Here is a 23,577-nt window from a genome sequence, read left to right as displayed (position 1 = left end):
TTATCAAATTACACATTCAATGATGATTTTTAAAAATTCTCAGAAAACTAGGATTGGAAAGGAACTTCCTTAATCTGGATTTTAAAAACTTACTTAAAAAAACCTGGGCCTTCCCTGGCGGCCCAGTGGTTAAAACTCTGCCCTCACTGCAGGGGGCACGTGGTTCGATCCCCGCATACCACGCAGCGTGGCCAAAAACAAAAAAAAAACAAAAACAAAAACCTAAGAAACATCATTCTCGACAGTGCGATGTTGAAAAGTTTCCCCCAAGATCAGGACTAAGACCCTCCCCGCTGCACTAGAGGTCCAAACCAGGGCAAAAGGGTAAGAAAAAGAAAGAAAAAGGCATAAGAACTGAGATGGAAAAAACAGAACAGTCATTATTCACAGCTGACAAAAAGAATCATCAAACAATTAAAATTAATCAATGAATTTAGCAAGGTCATTGGATGCAAGGGGAAATACAAAATCCAATTAAATGTCTATATATGAGCAAAAAATAAATAAAAAACAAAATAATAGCACTACAGTGCGGTGGGGAAAGGACAAGCTTTCCCATAGATGGCACGGGGTGAAGCAGATATCTATACTTAAGGAACGTGAACCTTGACCGCTTACTTCACGCTGCATACACACATCACTTCCAAAGGGACTCTGCAGCTCTCAAAGCGAGAGGTGGAGCAAAGCTTTGAGAAGAAACCATCTTCGTGGCCTCGGAGCAGAAAAGCTGTCCTAAATAGGACACAAACTAGCCACAGAGTTTTTAAAAAAGATAAACAGAGCTACGTAAATATCAAGAATGTCCATCAAAAAAATGGAATGAAGAGAGTGAAAACACAAGCCATCCAGTGGGAGACGGTATCTGTAATTCAAAAATCCAATGAAAGATTCAGATCTACAATATGTAAAGAATTTCTACACATCATTTAGACAGACACACAACCCAACAGAAAGATGGGTAAAAGACTTGGACAGACACCTCACAAGAGGATCTCCAAATGGCCCATAAACAGAGCCAGTGAAGGTGAGAAATGCATTCCTATCAGGGAAATGCCAATTAAAACCATAATGCAAGACTGCTAACACCCACCAGAGTAACTACAATTTTAAAGGTGTGGGACCAGCAGAGCTCCGGTCCCCTGCTGGTGGGCGTGGCCCCAGGACCCCCAGTTGGGGAGGCAGTGTGGGCGCGTGCACTGAGGCTCAAACACGCCACCAGCCCAGCAAGTCCAGTCCCACGCATGCACCAGGAGACGCGTGCGGGTGAGTTCAGAACAGCTCTGCTCACAGCGGCCACGCCAGGAGGCCATCCAGTGGCCATCAACGGTAAAAGGGCTGCATAACCGGCCAGACACTCATCCCCTGGAACACCACGCAGCCCAGAGAACGGGCCACCCGCCCCGCACGTGACGACAAGCTGCCGGAGAGCCAGACACGGGAGTGTCGGCTGGGATCCGACCGCATGAGTACAAAACGAACCCAGGTGTTTGAAGTCAGGTGATCGTCACCTTTGGGGAGCGATGGCAGGGGCCCTGGGGCTCCAGGGGGCTGGCAGCGTTGTCTCCTGATCTGCGTGCGGGTTACCCGAGGGCGCTCAGTGTGTGAGAACTTCTTTGTGTCTAGTTATACTTCAGTTAAACATCCAGGAGTAACACAAAGTGACAGAGCAGCTGAAAAAACTGAACTCTAGAATATTTTTAGATACAAGTAGACTATAGCAGATGCACGACTGTATAGGTTTTTCTGTGAAAAAAAGTCCCATTATTCAGTGGGGGGCAGGTTCAGAGGGCTTTCTCTTGGAGTCTGAACCTCCAGAATCATCCTGATCCAAAGACTCAAAGTCTCATGAAAACAACCGGAGGACAGAGGGGAGACAGCAGGTGAGGATGAGGAGGGAGGGTCAGGAGGAGGGGGGAGGTGGCGGTAGAGGAACTGAGGCAACCTCCCAGCCGGACTCGTTCAGAAGTCCAGCGGACAAGCAGAGGACAGAGCGCCAGCGATCTGAGATGGAAAGAAAAGTCAGGATGCACTGGTTGGATGGACGGCGGGGGACCAAACGCCCCAGCCCGTCCCACAGAATCAGACGGCGAAACGCAGAATCCAAGTCTCGCCGCCCAGATCATAGGCCAAACACGTGCTTTTCCAAGCCAGGAAGTCTCTCTGAAGCTGCTGTGTGGGAAATACCTTCCTCAAACAAATTATAATTCACTTTTTTTTATCTAGATGCCAAATTAATTTTAAAAGATATAAAACCAACCTAAACACATGCTCTTTCTTCTCTATGGCTGAAGTCTGCACTGAGTTGTCAAGACTGTGTATTACGATTATATCCAAACAGATTAGCAGAGGCAAACTACTATATACAGGATGGATAAACAACAAGGTCCTGCTGTATAGCACAGGAAACTATATTCAATATCTTGTAATAAACCATAATGGAAAAGAATATATGTATATGTATAACCGAATCACTTTGCTGTACAGCAGAAATTAACACAACATTGTAAATCAACTATACTTCAATTTAAAGAAAAAAGAAGATTATACCCAAACAACATGAAATAGTGTTCCAGATACAAAATGAGTTGACAGCTACCGTTAAGTGTGACAGACAGACTCTGGCTGCACACCAATTACTCACAGCTCAGACGTTCAGACACACCCCAGGGGGACAGAGGTACCTTCCCCAGTCACCTGGTTTAATCCTCCATTCACCGCGAGTGCAGGCATTATCACCCCATTTTCCAGGAAAAGAAACCCAGGCCCAGAGAGCCAAGGGGCCTGTCCCGAGCCTCGCGGCTGTAAGTGAAGGTGCCAGCGCCCTGGGGGCCAGGCTCTGGGCACCACACTACGTGGTCCTCTAAGCAGTAAAGCGTTCAAAAGCCACAGCGACCCATCACATCCGCCTTGGTTACAGGGAGCTGGGCCGAATAGAAACCACGCACGTACTCAGCTTCTCCAGTAGCTCCCTGAGGGTCTGCAACCACAGGTGGCACAGCTGCTCCTCAGGACACCAGAAGGTCACCTGCGCCCACCTCCAGCGGTGCCGCCGGGCCCTCCTCACACGATGCACTGCACAGAGAACACACGCCGTGAGCTCGCGGCCCTGCGGACCGGGGAACGCGCTCCCCTCACACTGACCCCAGGTTCACACTCAAAGCGCCCCAATGGTCCCCTTTTCTTCTGACTAGTAACTTCCAAGGTATATTAGGGAAAAGATCCTAATTCTCAGTTCTTTTAACCCATATAAAAAAAAACAATAAAAAATAAGAAAAAAATGAATATTAAAAGTAGAGCTTGGGACTTCCCTGGTGGCGCGGTGGTTAAGAATCCGCCTGCCAATGCAGGGGACACGGGTTCCAGCCCTGGTCCGGGAAGATCCCACATGCCGCGGAGCAGCTAAGCCCGTGCGCCACGACTACTGAGCCTGCGCTCTAGAGCCCGTGAGCCACAACTACTGAGCCCACGCGCCTAGAGCCCGTGCTCCGCAACAAGAGAAGCCACCGCAGTGAGAAGCCCACGCACCGCAACAAAGAGTAGTCCCCGCTCGCCACAACTAGAGAAAGCCCGTGCGCAGCAACGAAGACCCAACACAGCCCAAAATAAATAAAAAACAAATAAAAGTAGAGCTTGGAAAAAATGATCTAAGGACCTTTCTATAAAGATAAACCAAGGACACAATGAGTGTGTTAAACAAGTGACAAAAAAAGTTCCCTTTCATGTAACCTGCATGGAATTACTGAGGAACATTCAGGCCACATTACCTGTGAAAGCATAAGGCTTTTCCATTTTCTGCCATTTTCCACTGGTGTAGTGTTTCCCATTAATGTCTGTTTCTTCAACGGTGATGATCTCGGAAATAGGCACAGAGCAGGCATCTGTAAAAACACCACAGTCTCACGTCAAGAGGGTTCACGGAATTCACGTGAACACAAGGAATGCCACTCCAAAGTGCTGGGAAACATTCTGCTTTAAAATTCATCAGACATCCAAAAGGAAGAGGACAAGTTATACGTAATTTTAAAATTCAGAGCTAAATAAGTTTGGGAAACTCTATGTCATCAGAAGATGGGACGTCTTATCCACAGTCACCAAATGGAGGCTGTGAATTTTCCAGGCCAGCTCCTGTATTAAATTTGGGGAAAGATGTTCAAGACCCAGTGCCTGTGTTCAGTCTGGCTCAGAAATCAAGTGGGAAAGATGCACATAACAGACCCAGGACCACAGAGTGTGCAGGTGAGTCAGGGCCACACCAAGGCAGGGCGGGGACGGGTAGAGGGCTCTAGAAAGGCCTGGTGGGTCCAACCATCCACTAGGATGCAGGAGGAGAAAGGGGAGACTTGGGTGGACGTAGGGATGACAGCACAGGACATCCTCCACCATGGGAAACCCAGTCATAACTGCGGGCCTGCAGCTGCCACCAGGTAAGGCCGGACACACAAACAGCTGTGGGAAACGTGAGGTGACAGCTTGTAACGGCAAGTGGGGCCCACAAAGAGCCCTCCGAGGACAGCACAGGGACTGGGAAGCAGGGAAGTTGGAAGACAAGCCCCCAGCGTGGACAGGCTGCGTCCCCAAAGCCCACCGGTGACGGCTGGTGGGAGTCACCATCTGCCTTTACACAGACGAGCGTGGCAGTTCCTGGTTAGGCCCCAGGTTGGCTATGAAACCTGCAGTATAGCTCTCCCCACCTTCCGCTACATTCAGCTCACCCAAAGCTTTATCTGCTGCTTGGGTGAGAAGAAAAACAAAAATAGGTAAGGAGGATATACTATTTTATACGCGCACTGCTGTTACATGTAACAGATGTGGTGAGACACAATTATTTTCTCGAAAAAGGGACAGAGGTCCATGGGGACGTGAAAAAAACATCAACACTATCTGCATCCCTAGTCGATTGAGGAATGACACCAACAGAATCCTGGGGTCTGGCTGGAGGCCGTCCTGGGTGAGTCTGTGCCTGGGGCGGGGACCTCCAAAGCAGGACTTGGCGAGTGACCGCCTCCATCGGCCCCTCCGTCTGCTGGGCCAGGAGCTCAGCCTGAACTTCACGACAGCACACAGGGCTCGTCGTGTCAAACTGGGAGGGCTTCTGGAAGCTACCCAATCAGGGTGAGAGGGGTCCAGCACGAAACAGGTTCCTTTCGGCCTCCCTCGCCCGCTGACCCCGAGGCCACGTTCCTCTGCACCCTGCCGTGTGTCCCTTCATGTTTGCAGGTCAGTGCTACACCCTGTTCTGCAAAACCCTTATGTCTAGTTAGGAGGCATCGAGAATCAGAGAGTTCCTGATAAGTTATGCATGACTCACAGGGTAACCCGCAGAAAGAGTCTATAAATTAGCAACCTCTAGTCTCGTGAATTTAGTTTGACTGGAAGAATCAATCCCAGGCCACAGTGGAGGCCACCGGCTGTCCCCTAAGGGCAAAGTGACACCGTAGTCCCCTGGTCAACCTCCCTGTGCTGGCACGAAGAGGCTTCCAAGCACAGCAGTGCACGTCGTGTGCACACACCAGGTATAAATTATAAATTCATGGATGTAGAAATAGATATTCTTAGAGGAGCATCTTGCACAGAGTTGATGCTGGGAACTTGGGGGTCACTTTCATTTTCTGCATAGTATTAGCATTTCTCTCCCTTTGCTTGCATTTTGCATAATCCTGCACTACATATGGGATTAGATAAAAAGTCAAAGTCTTCTGTAAAAGATCGTGTGATGAGAGGAGACGCTGTAGAGTTACTTCCAGACCAAACTGCACCTGGCCGGCGGCCAAATCAATGCCGGCAACGCATGCGGACGCAACTCACTGGCAGACAACGGGGCCCGGAGCACAGCTGGCCGCCTCGCACCACAGCCTGGCCGCCCCACCTGATTCGAGCCAGTCTCTGCACACAGAAGGCACGTCCCTTGCTGACTCCCCGCTTCCCAAGCTGCTCCGGCCGCCCTCGGGAGTCGCCCTCGCGATCTGAATCCTCCTCGTGGTCACCGGGCTGACTGTGGCCCTGTCGGAGGATCAGTGGCCAAGGCTCGCGGGCATCCCCTCTCTCTTTATAAAGTAACAACCCAACACCCACTTGAAGCAAACTTCCGAGCAGAACGTTCTGGAACAGACGGGGACCTCTGAAGGAGAGGAGGACTCGAAAGCCGCCCGACCCCCTGGGAGCCTCCCTGGCCCAGGGGCCCCCACTCCGCACCTCTCTGCGGTGGGCCGTCCCGTCATGTCGGGTTTGAGCAGCGCCCCTGGGCTCCAGCCACTAGTGCCAGCGCCTCTCCTCCCAGCACGCCGGACATTGGCCAACGCCTCCCGAAGGCAAGGGCGCCAACTGAGAACCACGCTCACAGGGTTAGCGCGCTTAGCAACCCTTCTCTACACAGAGAGCAGGGGGGCAAACTGAGGCCAGGCTTGGGGCCACGGGGGACAGGCAGACACCTGTCCTGCCGACCCTGACCACGCCCGCATCTCAGAGCCCCAGGAGTGCACCTGGCCAGTCACGTCCACGTCCCACAGGTGCCTCACACCCGTCTACATCTAAACCCATCTTTCTACTCCTCCACCCACCCCCGCATCCCCCAGCCCAGTGAAGGGTGCTGTGTCCACAGGCTCGGGTGCCCAGCAAGCCAGGCTCCTCTCCAACTCCGGCGGCCGCCAGCCCTCCCGCTGGGGTTCATCCCCCACAACTGAGCCGCAGACGTGTGAACGCGGCTCTGCTCTGCCTGGACCTTTCAGTGTCTACCCCCTGCCGCTCAGCACGCGGGTTAATTCAACACCCCAGGCTGGGCATGCAGCTGCCCGTGCCCCTTCCGCCCCTGCCCCCCTTCCGCCCCTGCCCACCTTCCAGGCAAAGCCGGCGGGGAAGGGGGTGGCTATCTCCCGCAGGGGCCGCTGCCCCCCACTTGATCTCATTCTAACTCCCACGCCTACCCCTGCCCTGATCAAACAAGCATTTGTTTTAACTGCTGGATACTAACCCCCCATACATAGACATGCCTACAACAGAACTTGAAGATTTTCAACCAAAGTCCAGCCAAATTAGAAACCACCTTGCAGGAGCATTGCAATCTCACTGGCAGCACTTGTGAAAACCTCTCTGCTACACTAAATTCCTAAACCAAAGCGACTTTTTCTGGGTGATTTTTTTAACATTCCTGAGATGAAAAAGGGAGTCCACCTGGGGCAGTGGCCACCCCGGGGACAAACGGAGCCCTGGGCACCCCCATGACAGATCGGGCCGATGGTGGCCATCCCCGACCAGGAGCCAGTCCTCCATCCTCTCGGGGACTGAGCCGGGGGAAGAGGATTGGGGCCCCCTCCACCTCCTTTCACGCTTGGGTAAGATCACACGAGAGGCAGAAGACCCCCGAGGCCCCCCAAGCCAGGCAGGAGCCCCCGGCCCGAGCTCCAGGCTTCAGGCGCCGCTCGGATTCAGTGACCCTCCCAGGCTGGCAGTGCCCACTCTGCATCACAGAGGGTCTCGGGCTTACAAGCCCTGCCACTGTGGGATCCCCAAGGTTCGAGAGAACAATGGAACACACCGAGCGTCCTAAGTGCCACCGTTACCAAACCAGGCTCGTCCTGCCAGACACGCAGCAAGCCAAATGCGGACACGCCGAGGTCAGCAGCAGAGAAAGGTTTACTTCCAAGGCAGCCACGCGAGGAGGCAGGAGAACAAGCCTCGGGTGCGCCTCCCCAAAGGCCAGGGGCTGGGGTATCTTTGGGACAAAGCAGCATGGCACCCGGGGCGGGGGGAGCGTGGGGGAAGGTGATGGGGGAACAGGTGCGTCATCGTGTGCAGGTGTAACTAGGCCACCGGCCTCTGCACAATCAGAAATGGGGGCGCTGAGCACCATCTGAGGGTGAAGTTTTCGGCCCTGTGATGTTAAAAGGTCAGCAAGCAGACACAGACGCAGGCCCAGTTGGAGGGTCGGTGGTCCTATCTAGTCTCAACCAGATCAGCTGGAACCAGACATAGCTGATCCCAAGTTTCAGAAAACAACTCGGGCAAACATCTTACTATTTACGCTCTGTACTGCTTGGAGGACGTGCAAGTCTGAAAATGACCTTCATCAGTGGAGGCAGGTGCAACGGATCTGACGCAGAACCCACGGCTTCAGCAGCTGACATCCCCGCTGCCTGCCTGCCTGCCAACACAGACCCCCTCCCTCTCTGACTGCAGGCCCCGTGGGGCTTCTCTCCCGGCTCTGCGTGTGCGTATCCGTGTGTATCTCTGTGTATCTGTGTGCGTGTGTATCTGTGTGTGTCTGTGTATCCATGTGCTTATCTGTGTGCATGTGTGTATCTGTGTATCTGTGTGCATATCTGTGTGTATCCATGTGTGTATCCAGGCGTGTGTAGCTGTGTGCCTGTGTGTATCTGTGTGTGTATCCATGCGTGTGTGTATCTGTGTGTGTATCCATGCGTGTGTGTATCTGTGTGTGTGTAGCTGTGTGTGTAGCTGTGTGTGTGTATGTATCCATGTGCGTGTGTGTGTGTGTGTAGCTGGGGAAGGCAGGGGCCGAGCACACCCTGTGCCACAGCTTGGTCCTGGCGGAGCAGGCCCTCTGCGTTCTACAGGACACACTGTGGCTTCAGCTGGTCCCACCCATCCAGCTCTGACCGGCATCTCCTAACTCTTCCCCAGGCCCCCTCACCTAGACTCACCGCACACCCTCGTGTGCCAGCTGTGATGGAGGGCTTCACAGAACCACCAAGAAAACCAACCCACCGCAAGATGGCTTGGACGTAACTTCCACAAAAATATTCTCCTGTCTTCTCAAACTGGTTACTCCCCAGGAACTTGCTGCCACGCCTCTGAGCACGTAAGTCACCAAAGAGTTTTAATCACAAGCAGCACGGTCCCCACAGGGCATGTATTTTACAAGCGCATCCCGGGGACACAGTGACCCAGTGCCACGAGGCAGCAACTCACGCTGGTACTTGGAAAGGATGCTTACGATCTGAGGGGCAAGTTGACGAGGCTCTGAGAACTTGCGTCCCGTCACAGTCTGACGGGTCTTGAACATTTAAGAGAGAAAATCTCATCATGCGAGCAAACAAAACGTGCTCTGTGCCGCCTTCCAGGTGCCCAGCGGGCAGCGCCAGACGTGCTCCCCACACACCTTCCGCGGGTCCTCCCAAGTGGGCAGCGGGCTCTGTGCTGGGTGCACACCACAGGGACACTGAAAACATCCATCCCGGGTGTTCTCTGTCCTCGTTCTAATGTGGTTTCAGTTACTTCCGGTCTTGAAGACTCAATTTGGAATCCAACAGAAACAAACTGTTTCATTACCCTCTACGGACGTTACAAATTTTGAGAAACAAAAGGCAATGTTGGTCATAAAACAAAGAACTAAAGAGATACTACGTATTAATGACAAGAAGACTATCTTTCCATGGAGCACCATGTATTACCTCCATGATAAAAGTATTTAAAAAGAAAACGAAGTACAGAAAGAACCATTTGTGTCCAAAGAGTAAAATGCAGTAATGTGGTCACAGATCATCAGCACCCGGAAGACGGTGAGTGTGTCTGCAGTGAAGAGGACGCAGGGCGGGAAAACGCAGCCGCGGGATGAAAACACACATTGTTCACGGGAAGGGCTTTCCTCCTTCTATCCTTCCCTAATTGGGATATTAAATTGCATTCGGTACAATATTAAAGTTTAGGATACGTGTGATTCAAGTATAGTTCAGGAGAGTTTTTTAAGTTTAAAATTGAAATTTTAAGTAGCATCAACTTTTGCAATGCTATAAAAACTGAGCAGATTCAAAATAAAGAAGACAAATATAGAAGAGGCAAACTTTTGATAAAATTAGGAAAAAAACCATAAAATCTGAATACTTATTTGATATTTTTATTTTATACTATTAAACATCTTATAAACCTAATCTCCAGCTATGACGCTCATTTTGGTCATTTTTATTCATTGATAATAATAAATTCTACAACTTACCTGACACATTCCAAATTCCAAAAGAAGTAAAGCATTTATAAGGCTTTACTGGAATGTGTGATCACAAATAACTTGCTTGGGATGTAAAGTAAGTATGTTCTAACCACACACTCACTCGGGGACCACCTCTTCCCTCAGCCAAGCCGCTAGTTCCCAGCCTTGCTCCCTTTCCTGGGAATGGTCTGTCTATACACCAGGTACGCCCTGCCCACACACACGCCAGATACACACACACACACAGATGCACACACACCACATACACACACACCACATACACACACGCCAGATACACACACACACCCAGATACACACACGCCAGATACACACACACACACCACATACACACATGCCAGATACACACACACACCCAGATACACACCCACCCAGATACACACACACACCCAGATACACACCCACCCAGATACACACACACACACCACATACACACACGCCAGACACACACACACACCCAGATACACACACCACATACACACACGCCAGATACACACACACACCCCCATATACACACACACACACACCACATACACACACGCCAGATACACACACACACACACACACACGGCCACCTGACTGGCCCGGGGCTTTCTGCTTCCCAGCTTAACCCCATCTCCTCGGGGAGGCCTCCAGGTCCCCCCTCACCAGTGTGTCAGCCTGGCCTGCAGTCACTTTTCTGCCTCCTACTAGGTGGCATCTCCCTGAGGGTGGTCTTACTTGTTCCATTCAGAGCTGTGTGTGTCCCCACCGGTCACCTCACACAGGGCCTGGCCAACCCGAGTCCAGCCCTGGTCTCCATGTGTCACGCTTTGTCACATGAGTACGCTGCTTTACGCCGGGCATAATAACAGTAACAGTAATTATAATAATTGCCACTTGTGAGGCCAACTTTGTGCTAAATGTATAAGCTCGTGTAGTCCTCACAAACAACCCAGAAGGTAAATATCATGATCCTCACTGCACAGAGGGACTCACAGAAGGTCTTCCAGATCCTACTTCTACTGAAGCCTGCATCTTCCAGATCTTCATCCTACTGAAGCCTGCAGGTCAGAGAACTCGTCCAAGCCACCGGCAGGGCCAGGACTCGCTTTTGGCAAATCTATCAAAAAATGTTTCCTGTCAGGCAGAGGTTAAAGAGAGCCTGCCAAACCCAAACACCAGGGGGGGACCGAGGCAGGGGTGCATCCTCTGCACCCACAACCAAGGGCCCCCCTCAACTCCAGTGTGCACGACCGGCAACCGAGTGTGGACGTTGACAGCCACAGACCCACTCAGAAATTGGCGAAGAAAAAGACCTTTCTTCCCAAAAAACAAACAGTAATCAAGCAGCCATGTAGAGCAAACGGTTGGAATATCTTTAATCTTGAAGGACTTAAGCTTTCACTTACAAGAATATCCTTATCAATAATATATCAGGATAGGTCATTTTATTAGGCTTTGCACATTTTATAAAACCATACTCTAAATAATTTGGATTTCTTCTTAGAATGCGGCTCAAGTGAGTTAGAACTGCCGACTGAATGACTAAGATCAACCCCCTCTTCTTTCACTTTCAGATCCTTTGGCCAAACTTGAACGTGCCTCTCTCTGTGTTTCAGTTCAGTTTCAGCAATAATTTTTCTTTCTAATAATAAAGCAATCTATTTTAAGGGCCATTACCACCAGTTCAAATATAATAATTGTCACCAACTCAAAAAAAAAAAAAAAAGTTCTCATGCAGTAGAATCCTTTCCAAAAATGGACTGAAATTTGGTAACCAAACCTGGGCTGGAAGTTTCAAGGCTTTTGCTGACAAGAGATGCGATTCTTCTGTGCTCCCCTCCCCAAGAAGTGCGACTGTGCCTCGTACTCTCCCACAAGGGTGGTGACCGAAGGGCCACCGTGTTCCAGAGGAACCACAGGCAATGCCCGCGGGACAGGGTGCCCACGCTGCAGGCCCGCAGCTCTCCCGGGACAGCTGAGGACCCCAGCCGCTCTCACCACCGTTCTCGGTTCTGTTCTACCCTTTTCAGGGCTCACTGTGACCCACGAACGCTGAGTGTGCTTCACGGCTGTGACTCGGGGGGAGAAAAGTCCCTGCTGTCTGTCAATCTGCTTATCTTACAAGTTCCTGGACGGCCGAGTGCGCAGTGGCCTCCGTTCCCCCAGGAGAGTGACCGCCCGTGTGTCAGCGCACACGTACCCCGTGCTGGTGGCGAGGTGGCCACAGGGTCCCGCAGACATCGAGGAGGCCAAGGGCGACCAGAGCAAAGACAAGTTCACAGTCAAGGGCACAGCTCCGCTCCCAGGACACGCCATCCGCGTGAGAGGGAGAGCACAGGACAGGGCAGGGCAGGTCCCCACGGAGAACCTGGTGCATCGTGTCACAGCCTGAGACGCACGTCCACGGGAACTAGACGGCGATGAGGCCAGAGAGAAAAGCCGGGGAGCTGGCAGCCACGCAGCCCCACCCCGGGGCACCAGCACCAGGGCCCCTGCCCCGAGGAAGAGCCCGAGGGTCTGAGGTCACACCGCCTGACCCCCTGAGCAATTACGCACGTGAAACGCGCCTCCCGGCAGCTCAGCCACCCGAACACGTGCTGCAGGAGCAGAGCGCCCCTGGGTGAGAGCTCCCTGTGGAAAGGAAGACCAGGGAGCCCTCCTGCCCACAGCTCACCACCTCGCAGAGTCCAGAAACACCACGCGGAAAACAAATTCACTGGACCGTGGTCACCGCGCTCACACTGCCCCGCCATCCCCGCCAGCGGGCCGCGCTCATCTGCTACACGACACCGTCAGGTCCGGTGGGCAAAGATGAGCTGCGACCTCCCAGACCTGACCCCGCAGATCCACATCAGGGCCGAAGGCAGACGCCGCTCTTTCCCGAGGCGCCCTCGGCGGCGAGCTCTGCAAACTTTCTCCAAGGCCCTGCGGGGCGGGGCCCCTCCCTCCACTCATCAACACCTGCTCCGGTTTGACAATGAGAGTCGGGAGAGCTGGCCGGCGTCACGAGAGACCCCACACGCCCAAGAGTCACATCACGATCACTTAGTGACCACACGGCCACACTGTCCCGGCACCTGGGGGAGCGGCGTCCCAGGCCCAGCAGACGACAGGTTTTGGACGTGATCGGGGAGGAGGGGAGGGGTCACGGGTGGAGGTGCCCTTGGGAGGCAGCGGAGGGCCCCAGGCCCGGCTGGTTTCAGAGATGCCCACGCGCCAGCTACCGCCCCCCCGCGGACAGAACGCCACGGCCCGCTGGGGCAGGTCGCCGATGCCCCTGCTGGACAGACGAGCAAACAAAGGCACCGAGGGGTGGGGGACCTGCTGGTCGCTGACGGGGCCAGGACAGATCCCGGCAGGCCGGGCTTGTGACGGGCTGGGTGAGCCGCGGAGGACGGTCCAGGCTGCTGCTCCGCCCCTGCACCCGCTGCCTCCTCGCTCAGCAGCCTTCCCTGGGCGCCTCCACCTGCGGCCTTAGATTAAAGGATCTTCGGGGCTGGATTATGTGACATCACCGCCACCCGCGACACCAATTCAGAACAGGAAAAGGCCACAAGGAGAGGGACAGACTTAAGTGGCTTCACAAGAAGGGAAGAATTTGGATTTCCAACGAGAGCGAGGCATTTTGAGGACTAAACCTATAGACCAGTTTTCGATCTCTCTTCAAGCATTACACATTTTCTCCTACAGCATAAATGTCACAAAGTACTTCTCCACTCCGAGACGTGTGCCCGAGACCTTGTCACCAAGACAACAAACCACGGCCTCGAGCACCTGCCACCTGCCACGGCCCGTGATGGCAGGTCCACACCTGCCCCAAATCCCGTGGGGGCGATGGAGGGGAGCACGGAGACTGACAGGTGGACGCTGGGTAAGCACCCTCCCCCTCTGCATGTCCACACACCCCACTAGACATTTCTAGAACAGTCTTCCAGTTTCAGTCAAAACAGGCAAATCTTGAAGGTAGCTACTTCCCAGGCACCCTACCCAATCCAGGCAATCCCCAATGGCTTTTCTCATATAGAAAAAAATGTGTCTTCTAACTCCACAGAAACGGGAAATTCGTCCGGCAGCTTGACGTTTCAAGATTGTGTTCGTGAGGCTCCACACGAGGCGGTGGGCGGGTGGCACCCAAGCGCCCCGACCACCTGGAGGCCACAGTCCTGACCACAGCACACAGGCGACATCACTCAGGGATACGCCAGAAGCTTGGATTTTTTGGTGTGAAATCTCCTGACTTAAAATGTTGACTACAATTCGAAAAGGAAAAGAAGACCTCACTGGACAAGTCAAAAAATATCTGTGGGCCAAATTTAGCCCAAGGGCGACCCATCAGCAGCCCCCCCCCCCACCCCGTGAGGACAATCTGTAGTTACTCTGACCCTACGGATTACAAATAAAATTGTATCACCCATAATGGCTATCATTTCACCCAGTCTAGCCTGACACACAAGAAAAATTTAAGTGAAATTAGCTTCCTATCACTTTGGAAGCAAAGTTGGAAACAACCCAACATAGCTCCTCTTCGATGTTTTACAAGCTCGGTAAGGCTACGCAGCTGCCACCCCAGGGTTACTTGTCTAGAAGAAGAATGGCAAGTCCTCCAGACTTATCAACAGCAGGTCACGTTTCTATGAGAACAATCATTGTTTCCACTGAGTGATCTATTTTAATAATTAAATTTCCATTTGTAACTATTTCTTATTGGTTTTTTGTTTGTTTTGTTTCGTTTTTGGCCACACCGCACAGCTCGATGCAGGATGTTAGTTCCCCAACCAGGGATCTAACCCATGCCCCCTGCAGTGGATTCGCAGAGACTTAACCACTGGACCGCCAGAGAAGTCCCTTACTGGTTTATTTCAATAACACAGTAATTTCAAACAAAACTGTAAGTATGTCCTAGTTACTTTAGCCCCAAAGTTCCTGATGCGCAGATGAGGTGCCGGTCAATTATAATTTACTTGACCCAGTACAATGTGACCTCCGACCCTTGTCTGCACACCCGCAGTGGCCAGCACGTCACCAGGACGCCAGCCTGGGAGGGAAGCTGGTGTGCGTGTCCCATGCGCTGCAGGGGCCCTGACCGTCTGCCCACCGCTGCAGCTACCCGGGGCTGCTCACAGGAGGAACCCTCCCCCCCAGCAGCCTCCCACCTTTTCATCTCTTCTGGCCCGAAGTCGAGCCTGGCTCACAAGCCCACCTTTCCTCACTCTGGCCAAACCGCAGTCCCCACTGTTGACCAGAAGGACCGACAGTGGATCCAGAGTAGAAGCCAAGGCTGGAACTGGGCCCCGGCGCTTCCCAGCTGTGTGACCTTGGGCAAACGCCTAGCATCTCTGTGCTGAGTTACCTTCTCTGTAAAATGGGGACACGTGAGAATGAAAGGATTCTCACCTAAAGTGCTGAGAAGAGGGCCTGGTGCCCGGCCGCCCCACGTGTGTTAGCTGTTCTTAGCGCTCGCCATGGCAGGGCACAGGTAACCTCTCTTACTACGACTCCTACGGGTGCGTGGGGCTAAGTGTCCTCAGAGGTAATCCTGTCCGAGACACTCTACCCCCTTCGGCTCAAGAAACTCCAGAAGGTGGCAAGTGCCAGCTGGCGCCCTCACCAGCCAGGGACTGTACAGGCCCTAGGAGGGAAGCACGGGGTCTACAGAAAAGGGCAGGTGCGGGCTTCAGATGAGGGACCCGGGATCTGAGGAAGACGGAGGGCACCAGGCACCTTTCTTAGGAAAAGCGGCCCAACCGGTTTAGCTGTTTATAGTCAGGTTTACGGGGAGAAGCAGCGGGTGGGGGGAGCTGGCGGGGGGAGCCGGCAGGGCAGGCCAGGGGCCCGCCTGGAATCCCACGGGCTCTCTGAGTCTGTGGGCTGAATCAATGTCCAGCTCAGTTGAGTCTATTTTTAAACCTTTCTAGATCATTCCAGGCACAAAATCTTTGGAATCCTTAGGCCCTAAAATATTTCACGATGTACTTTTCTCTTAGAAGATATTCAATTATCAGGTATATCATGGTTTATGCTAAACCTTAACACACGTGAGTCACCATTAAAAAGCCCAGGCACTGCACCCGAAGCTGCCCCACCACGCTCCACTCACGGGCTCAGCACTGCTACGGGCCCACCCAGCTTCAGACAGGGAGGCGGTGCCGGGACAGAAACCCCGCCCTCTGGCAGGTAACGGTCGGATGTGGGGAGGCCTCTGAGAAATGACGAAGTTGATATACGTGTTTTATCAACTTATCCAGAGTCATAAATGCTATGGAAAAGGCAGCGGAGCAGGTCCACGGGGCTCGGGGGCTGCAGGGAGGTGGGATGCCTCACGGACAAAGGCTGATGGCAACCTAGGAGCTGGGCAAAGGCCCTGGGGCACGAGCATCCCTGCGGAGCTTCAGGACAGGCAGAGGCCAGCAGGGCTGGAGCAGGGGGAGTGCAGAGGGAGCTAAGGACCACGGAGGCGAGGTGGTGCCGGAGCCTAGGAGGGCCGCAGTCCAGGCAGCCCCAGGCAGGGACGAGCGGCTACGGAGGCTCACTGCCTTGGACTCTCATCTAAGATGCCTCACGGCTCCGGGGCGCCCCTGCGGAGCTGTCAGGTGAGGCACAGACAGTACAAGGAGTCAGGAGCACGTGTTTCCGTGGACCCAGACCTCTGAGGCAGCACCGCTTCTGGCAAATGAGCCTAAAGCCCCGGCCCTCGGACCCCCTTCCACGGAACATTCTCTATCAGGCCTCCCAGGGCCCTTGGGTACCAGGGCAGACCCGCTGCAGGCCTGGCACCATCCACCCGGGCCCCCAAGACGCCATGCAGACCTGGGCCAAGGGGTTCCTGGGAAGGAGGGAGCCAGGCATGCTCCAGATGGAGGCCTGGGAATCAGCGGCTTCGCGGAGCGGGTGCGGTCTGATGTCCACTGGTTTCCTGAGAAAGGCTGCACAAGGCGTGTGGCCAGAGAGGAAGCCGAGACGCGGGGACTGCTGGGGCCACAGGCTGGCGGGCAGGGAGGGCGGCCCCTTTCCACCCAGGAGCCGCTGCTCACACACAGGCACACGTGCACACGCTCCTGTGCACACACTCACACACGTGCACCTGCCCTTTGAATGGGGCGTGGAGACAGGATGCAGACCCCACACTGCTGACACTTCGCTGTCGTCCCCACGTGAAGAAACGTCATCAACCCGGTCCGGAAAGATAAGGCATCACCGTGCCCTCCTGACTCAAAACCCGGAGACCAGAGCAGCTCCCGCCCATCCTGAAACAGTCCTGCCTAAGAGGGACTCGCTACCACCTTTGTCGCACTTTGGCCTTTGACCCCGGCCACTGCAGGGAGAGCCCAGCAGTCCTGGGGCACCAGCGGCCTAGCGACCTGGCCAAGCGTCCGGCTCCAGGTGGCCCCCGGCCCTGCCGCCCTCGGGGCTCTGCTCCATCAGCACCTGCGACAGGACCGGGCCTGGCCCTTCAGGAAACGCCTCTGCCACACCTGCCTGGGACAGGGTTCTCCTCGGGTCCCCAGGCTGTAGGTTCAGGGGACGGGTTGCACCCACCCTGGACCTGCGGACCGTATGCCGTGGAGCCAACTCTGGCACAACTGCGTTTCCACACCCAGGCAACAGCCCGTCCGCGATGCCCACTCGCGCAGCCACCGGCCCCTCCGACCACGCGCTACCCCGTGCGAGCACCCGCAGCCGAGTGACCGGGAGGCGTGTGGCGCCCCCGCCCCCGGCCGCCGGGGGCTGCAGCCAGACCGGCTCCTGCTCCAGGAACCCTGCTCTCCCCCCACCTGCCCGCCAGGAAAGGCAGTGGGCGCTGCAGAAACGGACCCCGGCAGCCACGTCCTTGCAGGGGGCGTACCCCAGGATCTCAGCGTCCGAGCTCTGGAGCAGCCCCCCACCTGCCCCCGACTGCCGCCTCTGAACTGCGGACAACACCAGATGGCTCCAAGGGCTCTGGTGAGGATTACTTGAGGCGGCAAGCACAGCACTACAGGCACGAGAACGTCAGTCTGGACAGACACAGTTCCGACCAGGATGAAGCAGGCGCACGACCGCCTATCCCTCCTCTGATGGTGACCTAGAGGTCTGGACAAGATGGGAGGGAGACAGTTAACCGAAGGCGCCAAAAGCAACGAGCGGCGGGCCAGTGGCCGGAGCAGCACCCAGGCAGAAGGAGCGGCGCCCTGCAGTCTTCCAGAGCCTTCCTCTCCTCTCCATCCCCAGCTCTGAGCCAAGGGCAGCCTGAGATCTAGAACGGCTCGCTGGATGCGGACAGCGAACGCCCAGCCCTCTGTCCAGAGGAGCCAGAGCGTGGCCGGCAGGGCTGGGGAAGGGCGTCCTGGCTCTGCCCGTGAACTGACACACGCCGGGCTCCCTCCCGGCCTCCGCGTGCTGAACCGCGGGAAGCACAGAGGAGCCTTGGGAGCCGAACTGCCAAGTGTGCCAGCTCCCCGGCCCCGGACTCACCCCTGAGTGACAAACACCAGGGTGGCCCCCCGCAGCGTGAAAAAGGCCTTGAGAGCTGGACTGATGTGGAAACCCCTCCCACAATGTGAGACCGACTTGCCGTCTGTGTACAACCAGGCTGAGCACCTGCCTAAGAAAAGAAAATTCTCCAAAGGACTTTGATGGGACCCAGAGCCTTACAAAGAAATATGAAAAATGTCCAGGGTACAAAATTAATCAGCACACCAAGAACCAGAAATCGCTGACATGCCCAAGGGAAAGACAGTCCACAGACGCCCGGCCTGAGATGACCCAGATGTCGGAGGCATCGGACAAAAACTTTAACATGGTCGGTATAACCGTGCTCGGTGAGGTACAGCTGAACATTCTTAAAATGAACGGAAAGATGACAGAAGTTCCCAGGGGAGAAAAATAAACTATTAGAAGGAACCAAATGGAAGCTTTAAAACTGAAAGTACAGCATCTGAAATAAAACATCCACTAGCTGGGCTCAGTAGCGGAGTGGGGGTGACAGAGGAAAGCCAGTGAAGTCGAACAGGTCACTAGGAATAATCTGTTTTGAATAACAGAGAGAAAAAATATTTTAAAAAATGCACAGGGACCTTCCACTGCTGAGATGATGGACAAGGTGTGCTTTTCCCTGTTCCTCCGCTGAGCCATGTGTCACACAAACGCAGGGAGACTCTGAAAGGTGGGGAGAAGGAGGAAGCTGGCCGGGGACCTCGGGACCAGGGAAGGACAGGGGGTGAGTTCCCTGGGTTTCCTTTTGCCTCATGCGTCCCAGATTTGAAGAATCCAGCAACCCGGAAATGCCAGTGGGTACAAACCAAAAACCCCAACAAAGAGTGCCCTCTCTGGCCAAAGGACCAGGGGAAGGACAGCCCAGTAAGACAGGAAACTTCTAGACAAACAACAAACACACAGAAAACCTGGCCCCATGCCCACACGCCAGCAAAGTCCACCTGGGAGCCTAGACTTCCACCCTCAGGGGTGTAGGGAGGCACCCGACACTCCCCACCAGGGTGGCGTGAGGGAAGGCATGCAGGGAGCCAGGACTTTCATCCCAGCCAGCTGGTAACGAGCCTCACTCCCCACAGGGGTCGGTGGAGACAAAGAGGGAGTGGACTTCACCTTTACTCAGCAGTAGTGGGGTGGTGTCAGGGGAGACCTAGGGGAAAGTCAGGATTTTCACCACCACCCACCTCCACCCACCCAGGTGTCAGGAGACCCTTGGAGAGCAGTTGCGAGGCACCCCTACCCCTTCCAGCCAAGGGGGTCTCTGTGCAGGCCTAGTGGGGGGCCGGAAGTCCTAGCCCACCCAGCATCAATGAGGAGCCCCTCCCCACCCCGACTGTCAACAGGGCCGAGGGGAACCTGGACTTCTTCCCCCACCTGGCAGTAACTAGTCTCCCTCTTCCCTGATGCAGCAGTGTCAGAGAGGGCAAGCTAAAAGAGGAAATTTAAATAAGATCCAAAATTTCATAACACAGTACAAAAATGTCCAGGTTTCAATCTAAAATCAATCACCATGCCAAGAACTAGGAAGATCTCAAAATGAGAGAAAAAAAGACAATTGCTGGATGCCAACACTGAGATGACAAAGATGTTAGGATTGTCTGACAAGGACCTTAAAGCAGCCACTGTGAAAAGGCTTCACGAACAATTACACACTTGAAACAATTGAAAACATATAAAGACTCAGCAAAGAAAAAAGTCTTAGCAAAGAAGTAGAAGACATAGGGACTTCCCTGGCAGTCCAGCGGTAAGGAATCCGCCTTCTAATGCAGGGAATGCGGGTTCGACCCCTGGTCGGGAAACTAAGATCCCACAGGCTGCAGGGCAACTAAGCCCATGCGCCACAACTACTGAGCCCTTGCGCCTCAACTAGAAGGCCCGTATGCCACAAACTACAGAACCCACGTGCCCTGGAGCCTGTGCACCACAACTAGAGAGAAGCCCGCATGCCTCAACAAAGCTTGCCCATGCCACAACTAAGACCCGATGCAGCCAAAAATAAATAAATGATAAATAAATCTTTAAAAAAGAAAAAAGAAATACAAGATATAAAGAAGATCCAAATGGACATTTTAGAACTGAAAAATACAGTAACCAAAACAGAAAACAAACAGGTGGACTCAACAGCAGAACGGAGGGACAGAGGAAAGAATCGGTGAACTGGAAGATGGGACAACAGAAATAGCTCAAATTGAACAGCAGAGGAAAACAGAATTAAAAACAAAAACAAAACAAAAAAACACAAAACGAACAGAGCCTCAGAGACCTGTGGGATTATAATGGAGGATCCAACATGTGTGTCACTACAGTCTCAGAAGTAGAGAAGGAGAGGGGCTGAAAAAGTACTCAAAAAATAATGGCTGAAAACTTCCCAAATTTGACAAAAGGCATAAACTCAAATATGATTAATCCAGAGAAATCCAGTCCAAGACACATTACAGTCTGGATTCTGAAAATCAAGTACAAGGAAAAGAATGTTCACATCAGCGAGAGAGAAACAACACCTTACCTACAGGTGAGAAAAACCTGAATGACAGTGGATTTCTCCTCAGAAACCATGGAAGCCAGAAGGAAGTGGCACAATATTTTTCCAGTGCTGAAAAGAAAAGAATGGTCAACCTGGAATCTTACACCCAGAAAAAATATCCTTCAGGGATAAAGGAGAAATTAAGACATTCTCAGATGAAGAAAAACTAAGAGAACTTGTTGCCAGCAGACCTATCATAAAAGAAAGGATGCAGGAAGTAGAAATGAAGTGATAAGAGTCCCTGGGGGGGGGAAAAAAAGGAAGAAAGAACAGAGTAAGCAAAGATATGGGTAAACACAATAGGATTTCCTTCTCTTCCTGACTTATCTTAATTATGTTTCCGGGTGGAAGAGAAAATTATAACACCAATGTGGTTCTAAACGCATGTAGAAGAAATAATTAAGATAATTTCATTATAGAACGGGAGAGTAAAGCGATGCAGAGAGGTAAGGTTTCTGCACTTCACTCAAACTGGTAAAATGGCAGCACCACAAGATTGGGATGAGATACGTATATATAGACCAATATCTTGGGCAACCACTCCACCTCTATACAAAGAGGTGCACTCAAAAACAGTACGGATATTTTACCACAATAAACAGCTAATAAAAAAGATGAAGATATATAGACAAATGGAATTCTAAAAAAATATTTTTAAGTAATTCACAGGAAGGCAGGGAAAAACAGAGAAACGAAAACCAGAAAACAAAAAATAAAATGGCAGACTTAAGCCCTAATATATTTACATTAAAAAGACATAGATTGGCTTAGTTAATTAAAAAACATGAGTCAACCCTATGCAGTCTAAAGAAACTCACTTCAAATCTAATGATGTAAGCAGGTTGAAAGTAAAAGGATGGAAAAGACGTGTGGAGCAGGAGTGGCCGTGTCAATCAATAAAGTAGACTCCAGAACAAATACAATGATCAGAGACAGAGAAGGGCATTACACAACGAAAAAAGGGTCAATCCAAAATGAAGACATAGCAATCCTGAATGTGAACGCACCAAACAACAGAGCAGGAAAACGCATAATGATGAATAATGGTTTAGAGCAGGGTCGGCAAACTGCAGGCCAAATTCAGCTTGCTGCCCGCTTTTGTAAATAAAGTTTTATTGGCACACGGCCACGTGCATTCACTCTCATGCTGCCTACAGCAGCTTTTGTGCTAAAACAGCAGAGCTGAGAAGTTGTGACCCACAGAGTCTAAAATAATTGCTATCTGGCTTTTGAAGAAAATGTTTGCTGACCTATTTTAGAGTAACAAATAAAAGTTAACCTTGGAATTATCTCAGATTACGATATTTATGACCACGTTCGCCTACTGTTAAGTCATGTAACCTGACCATAACTGAGGCAGGTGCCTAGAGAGACAGATGGCAGGCAGGACTGCTGTTTTCCTGACATCTGCTTTCGAAACCACAAAAGCCGGTACGTCTCTTCCGACGGTGAATCACATGCAAATCTAGAATGAGATTCTATTTTTTTTTCTGAAACAGGTAGACAGGATTGCCATTTATTTCCTATTCAAATATACTGAGATTCCTCCTATCAAACTGTGCAGGTCGTTAGCTTTACATCATCTGACACTACCTACAGCACTTTTGACTTCCTCACGGGGCATAACTAAGACACATCAGGGGATACTGAAACACAGGACTACAGGATCTGTGGTGTTTACGCTTTAGGGGATTCTGTAGAATTTGTGGGCTTTACACAAACCATACAGCTTCCCAGCCACTTCCAATGGTTTTAAACCCACATCCTCCAGAGAAAAGTCAAGGTGCTGGGAGAGCAAACAGCAAAGCAACCACTCCCCCCCACGTTCTCCTGCCAGTGGCAGCGGTGACCCCTGGACATGCTGCATCCCACACAGCCGGAGCCCAGTCCCGAGGCGGCCTCCGCTCACCACGTGGCCAGGGGCAGGCCACACCTCACCTCCCATATGCGGCCATCCACGCAGGGTTATTCAGCACCTGCCATGCACAGGCACACGAGGAGCCCCGGGAGAATGGGGACGGGGACACGAGGAGGGGGTCATCAGTATCTTAACAAACACAGAAAATATATCTTCTAAAGCCTAAACCACAGTTCCTTAAGTACCTGTCTTTTTCCTTAGGACAGATAATCAAACGTGGCAAAGTCACCAAACTATACACTTAAAATGTGTGAATTTTATTGTATGCAAATTATGCCTCAATAAAGTTCACATTAAAAAAACCATGTTTTAAGAGAGTAAACAGTAATATGCATATTTGCACAGAAACAAACACCAAATAGTCACTGCTGAAGGTTAAGACTAAGGGTGATTCTGTTTCTGTGTGCTCTCTGTGTTTTCTAGATTTTACTAAATCAACATGAGTTACTTTTGTAAGCATAAAAAAACTTTTTAAGTATCTGTGGCTTCCCTACCTTTTGCTGGGCACTGCGTAGGGGTGTTGGGGACACTCTGTAAATATAGCAGTGACCTACCCAAGGAGCTCCCCATCAGCCCTGGGGCATCCCAGGTTCGGGGGGGAGCTGCCAGAGGAAGGGGAGGGTTTCCTTCACAGGTGGAGCCTGGGCACTGCCCCACCCCACCCCAGGGTGCCAATACACTCCTCCCAGCCCCAACTCTAAAGGAACACATCCAGAGTCT

At 52.4% G+C, this 23,577-nt stretch overlaps 1 protein-coding gene across 8 annotated transcripts in view; it reads right to left on the bottom strand.

Annotated features, from left to right (window-relative positions):
• CERK (ceramide kinase) overlaps nt 1-23,577 on the bottom strand; it is a 215,672-nt gene that overhangs the window by 188,603 nt on the left and 3,492 nt on the right. For 7 of the 8 annotated variants that reach the window (XR_014252760.1, XM_082422209.1, XM_082422210.1 and 4 more), the window contains exons 2-3: nt 3,765-3,878; nt 2,950-3,072 (exon numbers count right to left, since the gene is read on the bottom strand). Coding sequence is in view for 7 of the 8 variants with exons in the window: in XM_082422209.1 (XP_082278335.1) it covers nt 2,950-3,072; nt 3,765-3,878 (237 nt within the window). In the remaining variant the exon portion in view is untranslated. The remainder of the gene's footprint in view (nt 1-2,949; nt 3,073-3,764; nt 3,879-23,577) is intronic. The other variant, XM_082422205.1, reaches the window with a different exon arrangement.

The sequence above is a fragment of the Balaenoptera physalus genome, assembly GCF_965194825.1.
Source record: "Balaenoptera physalus genome assembly, chromosome: 13".
Classification (NCBI taxonomy): domain Eukaryota; kingdom Metazoa; phylum Chordata; class Mammalia; order Artiodactyla; family Balaenopteridae; genus Balaenoptera; species Balaenoptera physalus.
Note: the sequence above shows the minus strand (reverse complement) of the source record. Positions and strands in the feature narration are given on the sequence as shown.